Genomic DNA, 12061 nt, shown 5'->3' on the forward strand with positions numbered 1-12061 from the left:
CATCATATACGCAAGTCTTCATTTCCAAAGCTGTGAAGACGCGGAAGACTGTGCGGAATCTTGACAACAAATTTGTGAAAGTTCTCGCATCAGGTAAACATTTGATTTTATATAGTTATGATGGTTGTTATTTGTAAACAAATGGCCTTTCTCTCTGGTTAAAATTCAAAATCCGTCGCTCTTAGTGATGGCGCGTTTCGCTTTTGTTTTCCATTTGACGACTCCAACGTTTTCCAGAAAAAAGTTAATGTCACGTTTACTCTTTATTAAAGGTATAAAGCTTTTTCTTCCTTTTTTCCTATTTGTTAGATACAAGTGTATATCTAGTTTTTATGAAAATGTGGTCCAAACCAGTTGGTCAGGATGATATGACCATGTTGAGAGATGTTTCAGATGAAGCTGTCGCTGAAAACCTAAAACATCGCTTAAATGCTGGAATTATTTACGTAAGTATTCAATTCAACATTTTACTTACGAGGTGCTTTTCTTGATTCGCGTTTCTCTTTACTGGGAAAAAAGGTGTTTCAACGTACTATTCTTTTCAAAACATTCAAAACCTTAAACACACCAGTCGATTAAAAATGAATTTGTATTTTCTTGAGGATTTCGCGAATGCGGCTAGAGGCAAGAAAATGTTGATGACATTCTCTTGCCAGAGGTATGTTTACCATCTACAACGGCGCCAAACCGGCGTTAAGTTCCAGACCACGCAATTTTTTATGTTCTCGCGTTGTTGCTTTGCAGAGGACGGCTGGAAAATGTAAAGTTATAGTGACGCTTTCGTTGTCTTTGCTGTATTGGATAGCTTAATGTCACTGTTAAAACTTTAACACATTATAGGGGGAATTTGTTTTTCAGACATACATTGGTCGAGTGTTGATTGCCGTCAATCCATACAAAGCCCTGGATATTTATGGCGCAGACACTCTTGAAGTTTATTGTAAAGATGGAAGTAAAGTTGATGAGCTTGAGTGTGAAATGAGAGGAATCACTGTACCTCTTCATAGAGATCGAGTATCACGCTGCTCCACAGCTAAGCTGCCAGCTTTTGAGCCTCACACAAAATATTTAGAAAATCTTAATACACACAAGGTAAAAAGGCATCCATGTATTGAAACTTTAATCGATACAAATTAAGGATTTCACCATTTTTAGCTACTAATTAAATCAAGAATCACGATCATATTACTTAAATTCTTTCCATTGGCTTGCAATAAATTACCGTATTATCTTTAAAATTTTACCCAAAACTCACGATGGCTCTTAAAAGTTTGGCACCTTCGTATATACGCGATACTCTTACACCTTCCACCTTTTGCTTAAAAAAACGTACGGTGCAAGATCCTTTTCCGAGGCAGCCCCAACACCGTGGAATGCTTTGCCATATAACGTCAGAAACAGTTCGTCACTGTGTACTTTTAAAAGTGGACTTAAAACGCTTCTTTTCAAAAAAGCATTTTTAAAACGTTTTTTTCAGTTTTTACATCTTTTTAATATTGAAAAGCACTTTGAACATTCGGATACCGGCGCTAAATATATATCTTTACCATCGTCATGATAATTTATAGATTATTTTAGTTTATTTTTGACTAAGCAGGAAGATAGCTAATTGTTATCGCTCTTTTTTTTGTTTACAGGGACCTAAGCCTCCTCATATTTACGGACTGACAACTGATATGTATCACAATATGATGATAGAGAAAGAAAACCAATGTGTCATAATAAGGTGTGAGGGTTGATAAATGAATAACTATAGCTCAGTTTTAGGAATTATTCCTGGAGAATTAGCTTGTTATAAGAATGGGACAGAGTTAGTATGATCCTGATAAGGATACGAAGCACAGACCTACTACAGACTGTCAACACGGGTCTGGCCAATCAGCCTGTATATTGTGAGAGAATGAAATAATTTCAGTTTAAATTTTCGTTTTTTCAGTTTAAAGACTAATGTAAGTTGTGCTAGATGATAAAGTTTGAACCAGCTAACCATGATCGAGCTCAGAGCGGTACAATCTTTTTTCATGTGATAGGATTTTGAGTTTGACCAACAGGCTCAGTTGGTCAAAGGGCGGATAAATCTATCCAACGAATAAATCCATCGGATAGTGATTTATCCAATGGATAGCGTTATCCACTCTTCGAACAACCGTGGTCAGTACAGACACTACATCTGATTACTGCGTTCATATCGTGTCGCCGACCACTTTATCACTTATTTGTCGTTTGGGAAGAGGAGGCTCATTCTCCTTTAACTTCAACATGGTTTGTTGATTTCTCAAATTGCAGTGGTGAAAGTGGAGCTGGTAAGACTACATCTGCACGGCACATACTCAGTTGTATCAACAAAGTTTCTGGCCGAGGATCCGATAGAATACAGGTAAATATGCCTCGCTCTGTGAGTACTGATTATTTTCTTTTTCCCCTCTAAGTAATCACAGATACTAAAGAACTTGTTTTATTTGTTTCCTGTTCAGCATATTAAGGACATTATAGCTCAGTCTCAAGTTGTACTGGAAGCGTTTGGGAATGCAAAAACCATAAGGAACAATAACTCAAGTAGATTTGTAAGTTAATTTTGTACTCTCAAAAAAAGACAGAGACAGGAATGACGCAAAAAAAATTAGATTGTTTCCTCAATTGACAGGGAAAATACCTTGAGATACAGTTCAACCAGAACGGGCAACCAACTGGAGGAAAAATCTACAAATTTTTGCTAGAAAAGGTCAGCTATCCACTAATCACTAGTTCTGTTTACCATTATGAGTGCGTTGCTCTTAAAAGTTATCTGACTTATTTTTTGCTTTGTTGCAATTACTTTTACATTAATTTTCAGTGTCGTGTAACTCACTTGACACAAGGCGAACGTAACTTCCACGTGTTTTACCAGCTGTTGTCCGGCTGTACGAGCCAGGAAAAAGGTAACTAAACTTTCGTTTTTATAGACATTTTATATGCTGCTTTACACCGATGCATTTCCGTAAGTATGGGAAAATAGCTAGGAATCTTCTCGATTGAGTGTCGTAAAAAACAAAATTAAAGAAACCACAAAGGCCGATCAGAAGAATGGAGAATACATGTACCTTGAAGAGCTAATGAGAACATAAAGTAGAAACAACCAAACTGCCTGAAACGCGGGAAAATGCGAGCGATCAAGTCATATTTGGTTCTAGTTTTGCATCTGATTGGTTGAGAGAGTAGCTGGAGTTTTTCTGACCAATCACAGAGCGAAGTTAAGCAAGAGTACAATGATGTTAAGTTAATTTTTGTTTTTCAGATCAGTATGGCCTTCAAGGAAACGCGGAGAATTTTTTCTATTTAAATCAAAGTGAAGTGTACACTACTGACAATAAAGATGACAAGAACGACTTTTTAGCAACAAGGGTGCGTTGATAAGAAAGTTCTACATACTTTGTGAAGGATAGCGCAACTGTTTTTAGATTTTCAATGACAATTGACAATGACAATGCCCATAAAAGGATTAAAAAATCGTGCCATTGTTAGCAAAATCCCAACCCAAAGTTTGATATGCTATGTGGTAAAAACAGGCTAAAACACGGCTTACGCCCGAACGGACTTTTTTTGATTAAATAATGTTTACGATAAGATGAAGCCAAATTGATATGGGAGACTCAATTGAAATGATAGAGGAACACTACACTGAATACGTGACTCACTATTTTATTTCAGACTGCACTGGACGTGATCGGCGTAGACACTGCGAAGCAACAGATAATCTTCAAAGTGTTGTCCGCTATCCTAACTCTTGGTAACATTGAGTTTAAAGAAACTGAAAATGTGGCCTGTCCAACTAAACAGAACTGTAAGAATTTTATTTTCATCTCGTGAAACCAATCTCTTACGTAAAATTTATCTCATCTAAGATATAACTCTTGTCAATCATCGCAGAGCGTCGTTAAGGTTACAAATTACAGTTAAGTTCAAGTGTTACTTAATTTCCCCTTTGTCTTCCGTAGCTATCACTGTGAGTGACCTGCGCATTACAGTCATTAAACAAGTGCTTTCTGTCTTCTGCCTTAAGATCGTGATACTCAACGTAAAATGTTGATTAGCACAATAAAAGCAAGAACTTCGATTTTACATTTCCGTTAACAATCCTGTATATCAAAATGGTAGGTAATTTAGTGTTAACAACGGGGTTGAAAACGTAAATTAGCCACCGTAAAGAGTAAAAAAGCTGACGTTTCGAGCGTTAGCCCTTCGTCAGAGCGATTAGAGGAATTGTGGGTTGTGTGTGGATTTATATGTAGAAAGTGGAGCTACGCCATTGGTGGGAATATGGTGACGAGAAAACAGGAATAAATTAGTTGAATGAAAAGCGCTCGTTGATTCCGTGGGGATTAAGGGTGCCGATTTGAAATATAAATTTTTGTTCTAGTGTTTTACGGCTTTCCGAACTGCCTAGATGGCAGTTTGCGGCCTTTCCTTACATCTAGGCAGTTCGGAAAGCCGTAAAACACTAACGAAACGTCAGCTTTTTTACTCTTTACAGTGGCTAATTTACGTTTTCAACCCCGTTGTTAACACTAAATTACCTGCTATACTCTCCCACCGACGCAGCACCACAGTTTCTTTAGAAACTTACCCCTTTATTCATTTATCAAAATGGTAGTTTGGATTTCTGTTGTTCTTCGTGACTTTTAGAGACACAAACTTTACCTTCAGACTCCGTTGATTTAACTTTTCCATAGTTTGCTATAAAACTGACATGTTCTGCTTCTATTTCGTTGTATACATCAGTGCTTGAAAGCCTCTCTCAAATACTCGGAATTAATAGAGAGAGCTTAGAGGAGAAACTAGTGAGGTAAGAAAATAAGAAAAAGCTAAGAAAAGTAAGGTTGTACCCATATTATGTTAAGAAGTTGGCACTTGAGGTTGAAATGACCCGAAGAGATTATTTTTTTTGAGAATTTTTTTTTTTTTTATTAAAAATAGTGTCTTCGTGGAAACTCGCCGCGGCGGAAGAGTTGAAATAACAAAGAAAACCAACAACAAATGTCAGGTGGGTATCATTGAATCCCATTATTTTGTTTCTGTCCTGTTTTTTTTTTTTTTAATATGTTTCATATCTTTATACATCCACAGGCAGTGGCTGCCCGCGATACCCTGTCTAAAGCCTTATACTCACATTTGTTTGATTACCTCGTCAAGGTTCGTAACACTTATGTACTCTAGCTATTCGTTCCGTCCGTCCGTTCGTTCGCACTTCCTTACTTTTTTGTTTCAATCGTTCCGCTTAATTAATCATACTAACTTCGAGAACAGGTTATCAATGGTGCCCTAAAGAAAGATAACGACTATTTATCCATCGGAATACTGGACATTTATGGATTTGAATCTTTCAAAGTGAGTATACCTCTTCTTTCCGTCTGTCGCTCTGTCATGCCCAGTCGAAGTAACTTTTTCGTGTTCGTACTTTTTGTGCAAAAAGTAAGTAAGGTCTGTACTCAAGCCAAGTAGCCCACCTCCCCCCCCCCCCCCCCTCCAAAAGCCGGAGTTTATCTCAGCTTCCCTAGCATGAAGGGACTTGGAGTATCACTTCTCCTTTTGGATGAGATGGTAGTCCATCCTAGGGTGTTACCCCGCAGCATGTCATCAGACTCCCTGGCAAATTGCCTGCACCCATTTATACTCCTGTGTTGAAATAGGCCCTGTGAGAGTGAAGTGTTTTGATAAAGAACCTATCACAATTACCCAGCCAGGTTTCGAACCCGGACCTCTCGACCCGAGAGGTCCTGCACACCAACTATAAGACCACTGGGCTTCCCACGTTACTTTTGTGTAAAATGCGTTTTTGACTCATTACCAGGAAAATAGCTTTGAACAGTTCGCCATCAACTACGTGGACGAGAAACTTCAACAAGTTTTTGTGGAACTTACATTTACAATTGAACAGGTAATGAACGAATTCTTTCTAAATTGGAATTTGCTTTACAAATCAAGTGTCACCAGTTTAACACGGTTGTCATTTGAAGGAATGAAAACAGTTCAGTTGTACAGTGTCACTTATGAATGGCTAACCTTTATCTTATCAGGAAGAATATATCAGAGAAGGTATTGCCTGGAAAACCGTAAATTACTTCAATAATAAGATAGTCTGCGACCTCATCGAAAGCAAGGTATGCTACATTTGTTTTGTAACGTATTGTCTTTCTCAAGATCTGCCTCTCAATGTTGAGCATCGGTCATCAGATAATGTTTCGTGTCCAAGTTGCATGTATAAGACGTTTTCTTCTCCCATAGCGCCCTTCGGGAATCATGTCAGCCTTGGATGAAGCATGTTGCCCAGTAAAAAGCAAAAAAGAAGGATCTGAGAGGACTTTTGAACAGGTTAAACAGAAATTAACTAATTTTGATTTATATCAATTACTACTTGAAATCTATATTTGTTGCTCGAGTGGGTTCTATTATTCCTTACTATTATATATATTTATATATTTATATATCTATATTTTTAATATTACTTACTCTTCTGCCTCGCATTTGTTTTTTTTTTAATAATTTTTCTCGTCAGAAAATGAGGGAGATCGTTGGTTCCAATAAAGCGCATCAGGAATTACTTCAAGTTCACCATGACTACTTTACAGTGAAACACTTTGCAGGGAGTGTAAGTTTGTAAAGCACTTGTAATTCATGATCACCTCACGAAATTGTGTCGTTAAAAAAAAGTAGTCAATATCTGTATGAGTGCTGAGTCATGGAATGTTTTCTCATTTGAAATAGGTTGATTACGAATTCGGTGGCTTTCGCGAGAGAAACAAAGACGAGCTGCTGTCAAATGATCTAATATCTTTGATGCAGTCAAGTGAAAAGTATGAATACTCAGTAATCGTTACGCTATTTGTTATTTGACTGTTAACTTAACAGCGACCGACCTCTACCTTTAATTTTTAAACAATGTTATTTACACCAATGAATCATAAAAGAAACCTATCGAACGTTGCAAGCACAGTGAATTCATTCTGAAGTTATAGACTGCAGGCTTCATGATACTTCAAATTTTTTATTTAATTCACGGCATCTGAAATTTAACTTATATTGTGAGTTCGCAGGCTCAAGATTAGTTCACTTAAAGGTGAGTGCCTATCGAATTACCAAAAAAAAAAAAGATTAATAAAAAGGATGGAACCTTCAAAATTATGACTCATGATTGATTTCATTAATGCATTCTGTATTATACTCACGGAAATGGAATGTCGGAAATGTACCTTGTTTTTTCAGTTGTTTGTTTGTTTGTTTGCTTTTCTTTTTGCAGTTCATTTGTCAGAGACTTGTTTCCTGAAACAGTTTATGGCGTAGGGCAAGGAGGACATAAAACAAACACTGGCTCTGCTAAGATAAAGGTCAGCAAGCAAAACCAATCTAGACCTATATATAAACCATTATTTTTTTCCTGTCGGTCAATTTCTTTCTAGTTATTCTTCCACAATTTCAGCTGTGTGATACCATCGTCTGAGATATTACTCTTTCAACGTTGCTGAACATTAATTTTGCCCACAAAATTGTTGATCCTATAATTTGCCAGGTAGCTTAATTACAATTTCTGCAGCATTGATTTGTTTCTAGTTTCCATTTCTTACTCTCTATCCGAAACTTGTCTCCAATCCCAAAATAGAAAATCCTTTTTTGTTTCATTTACAGTTTCAGACAAACGGTGTGATTGGCAAGATCATGGCATGTAGTCCACATTACGTCAGATGCATCAAAACATCGGAACAGAAAACTCCACTGGCCTGGAACCAACAAAGGTACACGACATACATATATCTTATTGAACGTTTTGGTATGTGGTATCTCTGGGTATTTTTACGAGTTGTGCCGTATTTTGACGAGACCGTAGGGCGAGTTAAAATACAACAACGAATAAAAATATTCAGCGATACTACACACCAAAACGTCCAATAAGTTCTTTATTATCCAATTGCTTTTTTTTTCTGCTGAGTCTTTCAGTTCATTTCTCATTAGGCGGTAAAAGCAAAGCGGATAGAGAAACGTAGTGTGTGCAGCTGACTGGTTAAAAGGTTTTTTTGGAGTACAAAATAGCCAACTGTCCAAATAACAGTAAAATATCGCAGGATATTTGTACTTTATTCACGCGTTGTTTGTACTCTTCTTTGTGCAGTTTGATAACAATCACCTTTATTCTACTGCTAAACTAAAATGCTAAACTTGCCAGAGAAACAGCGTCTGAAAAAATGCTTAGACCGCACTCATTTCATTGAACGAGCGGTTTTTATGCTTATCAAGCGCGTAATAGAAAGACTTCGGTAAATTGGGTGCTCACGAGAAAATTTAACGTTAGAAAGTTATTGTCCTCAAATTCGATTGCTTAACTGTTACAGTCAGTTAGTCTTTCTAAACCAGTCAACAATATTTTTCTTTTAGGGTTATTAATCAGATACGTTATCTTGGACTCAAAGAGAGCATTGTCATCAGAAAAACAGGATTTGCAATCCGCAGAAATTTTGAATGTATCTTAAGAAGGTAACCAAAAAGGGAAATAAAATTCCACCATGTTTCATTTAAGCATAAATATATCAGTGGTTCAAAGGGAGGATAACGACATCCTATTGACAAATCGCTATCCAGCGGATAAGTGTTCATAAAACGTACTGCACTATCCGCCGCATGGAGATTTATCCTCTGGATAGTGTTATACACCCTTCGAACAACCGGGCCAGGTTGTTAAGATTCAATAGTATCACGGGCACCCGACTCGAAAAAGGTATAATCATCTTTTCAAGTGCAATCAAAGTTGTACAAATGGAGAAATATTCTCTCAATAAACATCCACACGATGTTGTCACCATTGTAAAACTTTATCTAACTCAGTTCTTTCTTTAACTGTGCAAACATAACAGGTTTGGAATAATTGCTCCAGAAACCAAACATGGCTGGTCAGCTGACCGTGCTGAAGCTTGTCGCTTTATACTTAAAGCCGCTGGATTTGATTCTGGAAAATGGATAATTGGAAAAACAAAGTTATTTCTTAAAGAACCTGATGCGGTAAGAACACGGCTGGTGCGCCTTAAAGAGATTTTCAATTGAGTTTCGAAAGTGATCCGAGGTTGCTTTGGTTTGGACTTGTACTTCGCTCTGTGATTGGTCCCTAAAACTCGTGCCACTTTCTCAACCAATCAAATGCAAAACTAAAACCAGCCAGGACTTGGTCGCCCGCGTTTTCCCGCGCTTTAGGCTTACTTTGAGTTCTAATTGGCTCTTTTTTAAAGGTATTTTCCTTTCTCCTGATTGGCCGTTGTGATAACCTTGGTTTTGGTTTTCGAATCTTAATCTAAAAGCGCTCTATTCTCATCAAGTAAATTACTTTTATTTTCTTAATTTCAATTGCTTTGGATACGTATTGCAGTGGTATCGACATAACCGACTGATTGATGTAAATAGGTGGTTATTGATCCTTATAGGCAGAACATTAATACAAATCATGAGCTCCACTATAGAGTTGATTGTTGATCTTTGATGATTAGCTTCATGATCTAGAGAACACAAAGAATAAACGCATCAACGAAGCTTGTGTCGCGATCCAAAGTAATTACCGACGTCACAGTCTGAAGAAACAGTACAACGAAAAGAAACAAGGTACGGCTTTCAATAGAATTTCGGTTGTTACTTTGACTTATGCCGTCTCATGAAGAATACTCGTGAAATACGAAGGCCTCCGTTATTGATTGTGACATTCTAAACATAATCCATTATATTTAGTTGATACCCTCGTAATTTGTCGAAAACATTGAACACAAGAGGTGGATGTCTAAAATATCGTATAGTTTTCACATACAATACTTTTGGTCTATAAGCTTCCGCCCGAATTTGTTATTTCTTATGTTATTAATTTTCTACAGATTTTAAAATATTTCGTCATACAGTCTTTCGACCATAAAGACATAATTATGTGTTCGCCAACTAAGGCGAGCCGTGGTTACCCTTTAACTTTTAAAAGGGATTAACATGCAACGTCTCCCTAGGGTGTCCTTGAATTATCCAGCAAACAGGCAATGAGAATACTCAAACTTATCAAATAGAAGTTGTTATTCTGATCTAACACCAAATTCTCGTAACTCATGTTTAAAAAGGGAATGTGTAGCAGCTATTGGGGAGAAATTACACTCAGATCTTGGGATTCAAAGAGTTTCAACTCTTTAAAAGTACTGAACGAAAGATCGGTTATTTGAACGTTCATTAGAATGCATATATAAGCACAGGAAAAGCAGGTATGTGATGAGACCTTTCACCTTACGTTGCTCAAATAATTGTGCAAATGAACTGATGTCTACAAGTGAGTAAAGGGGGTAAGTTTCTAAAGAAACTATGGTGCTACGTCGGTGGGGGAGTATAACAAGTAATTTAGTGTTAACAACTGAGTTTAAACGTAAATTGGCCACCGTGAAGAGTTAAAAAGCTGACGTTTCGAACGTTACCCTTCGATTCAATCGCTCTGACGAAGGGCTAACTCTCGAAACGTCAGCCTTTTAACACTTTATGATGGCCAATTTACGTTTTCAACTCAGTTGTTAACAATACATGACCTGATGTCTACAAGTCAGTACACGTATTCACAGCATGTCACTTACTCTTGGTTCATTCCTTTTCCAGCCGCTGTTTTAATTCAAAGACGTTATCGCGCTTATCGACTCAAAGTAGGTAGGTTGCTTGCAGCTAAGCTGAGGGAGCCTTTCTTTTTTCAAATTCACATCTTGTTGAGACACCTCATTGTTAACCACTTGTCTCCGAACCACCGACAAGGAACCGATTCTTGGCTAAATGAATTTCCCACATGCTAAGATTGTAAAATTTTAATTTAGTTTAAGCGTTTAGAAACGCATCTCAAGTAAACGACAGAGTGCATTGCACGAATCAACAGATAAATTTTAAATACACTTCATCTATTTTTTGATGGCACGGTCATTTAAAATTATTGACACGAGCTTAGCGATATAAAGACAACGTTGATACTTAAATTCACCTTTTTCATATTTAATTGCAGCCTCAGAATTCCGAAGAAACTCATTTGCCTCAGGAATGGAGTGGAAACCTCAGAATTGGAATATACTAGCAGAAATGTTTCAATCCACAAATGAATTTAAAAATAAAAGAAAATCAAATTCTGGATCTTTTACAATATTGATGAAAACGTTATTTGGACCATCAGGAGGCGGGGTACACTGCAAAGGGATATGGCTTGAACTTTCGGAGCGATCATTAACAACAGCCACAAAAGAAGTTTGCCTCCATATCTGCAATTGCAAAGAGGAATTTGCACCCCTGAAAACTGGAGAACACTTCATAAGTGAGCTTGTGGCCTTAGGACCAAACAAAGATCCATTGAGAGCTCCCGCAAAATTGTGCCTTCCTCTTTATGATGATATGTGTGCAGATCAGGAATTGCTTCTACGATGGTCACCAACTCAAGTCGGTGAAGGGGCACAATGGAAGGACGTTTTTCCAGGAACTTTAAAAGGAAAATTTGCTGGACCCACCGTAATACTGCAGATTGTTAATACTAAACAAGTCAAAGTAACTACAAATACGTTTGGTTTATTTTGTATTATTTCTCGAGAACCGTCAAAAATAGATAGTCATCAGAATCATGATGAAGGTGAAGCAAGGAGGGGAAGTCTTCTTTCTCAAGGAATATCTGGTTTTATCAAACTAGTGGGTCAAAAGTTTAGGAATGAAAAGGAAGAATGGTTTGAACAAGATCAGGAAAGATCTGAACAAATTGCTTTGATAAGGTAGCGTAAGCACAATAAACGAATGGTATGGTCTGCATTGTGTGAAATCATGTTTCTAGATTTCAAGTTATCTAAGGATAAAATACTTAAATTTTTAACTCCGAATATTGCATTTCCAGTGTTCTGATTGGTTCATCCAACTCCGGTTAACAGGTCATATTCCGAGTCAACTTAAATGGGAATGCATTGCACCAATTGTTGCGGAGCTAAAAAAAGCTGCAAACGTTCAGGATTTAATGAAGTTTGATAAAACAATTAATTTATTCGCACTTGTTGGATACGAAACTAGTTAC

At 37.2% G+C, this 12061-nt stretch overlaps 1 protein-coding gene across 1 annotated transcript; it reads left to right on the top strand.

Moving 5' to 3' along the window:
- LOC113685272 (unconventional myosin-If) lies at positions 1-11805 on the top strand. Its single transcript, XM_089206658.1, has 26 exons — positions 1-93; positions 310-446; positions 859-1092; positions 1638-1726; positions 2287-2377; positions 2475-2564; positions 2645-2722; positions 2834-2918; positions 3275-3381; positions 3688-3820; positions 4759-4822; positions 4954-5020; positions 5104-5169; positions 5284-5364; positions 5828-5914; positions 6054-6137; positions 6262-6348; positions 6533-6625; positions 6742-6830; positions 7274-7361; positions 7660-7766; positions 8404-8502; positions 8880-9024; positions 9504-9615; positions 10630-10677; positions 11021-11805. Exons 2-26 carry the CDS (start codon positions 333-335, stop codon positions 11770-11772), a joined length of 3090 nt encoding a protein of 1029 aa, XP_089062784.1. The 5' UTR covers positions 1-93; positions 310-332; the 3' UTR covers positions 11773-11805.
- Positions 11806-12061: the final 256 nt, after the last annotated feature.

The sequence above is a fragment of the Pocillopora damicornis genome, chromosome 5 (assembly GCF_964200805.1).
Source record: "Pocillopora damicornis chromosome 5, jaPocDami1.2, whole genome shotgun sequence".
Lineage (NCBI taxonomy): Eukaryota > Metazoa > Cnidaria > Anthozoa > Scleractinia > Pocilloporidae > Pocillopora > Pocillopora damicornis.

Bases quoted from the DNA above. Each gene is read 5' to 3' on its own strand.
- LOC113685272 (XM_089206658.1), top strand. From the start codon at position 333: ATGAAAATGTGGTCCAAACCAGTTGGTCAGGATGATATGACCATGTTG. The intron at 1,093-1,637 runs GTAAAAAGGCAT...TTTTGTTTACAG, and splicing joins AAAATCTTAATACACACAAG to GGACCTAAGCCTCCTCATAT. The intron at 6,626-6,741 runs GTAAGTTTGTAA...CATTTGAAATAG, and splicing joins TGAAACACTTTGCAGGGAGT to GTTGATTACGAATTCGGTGG.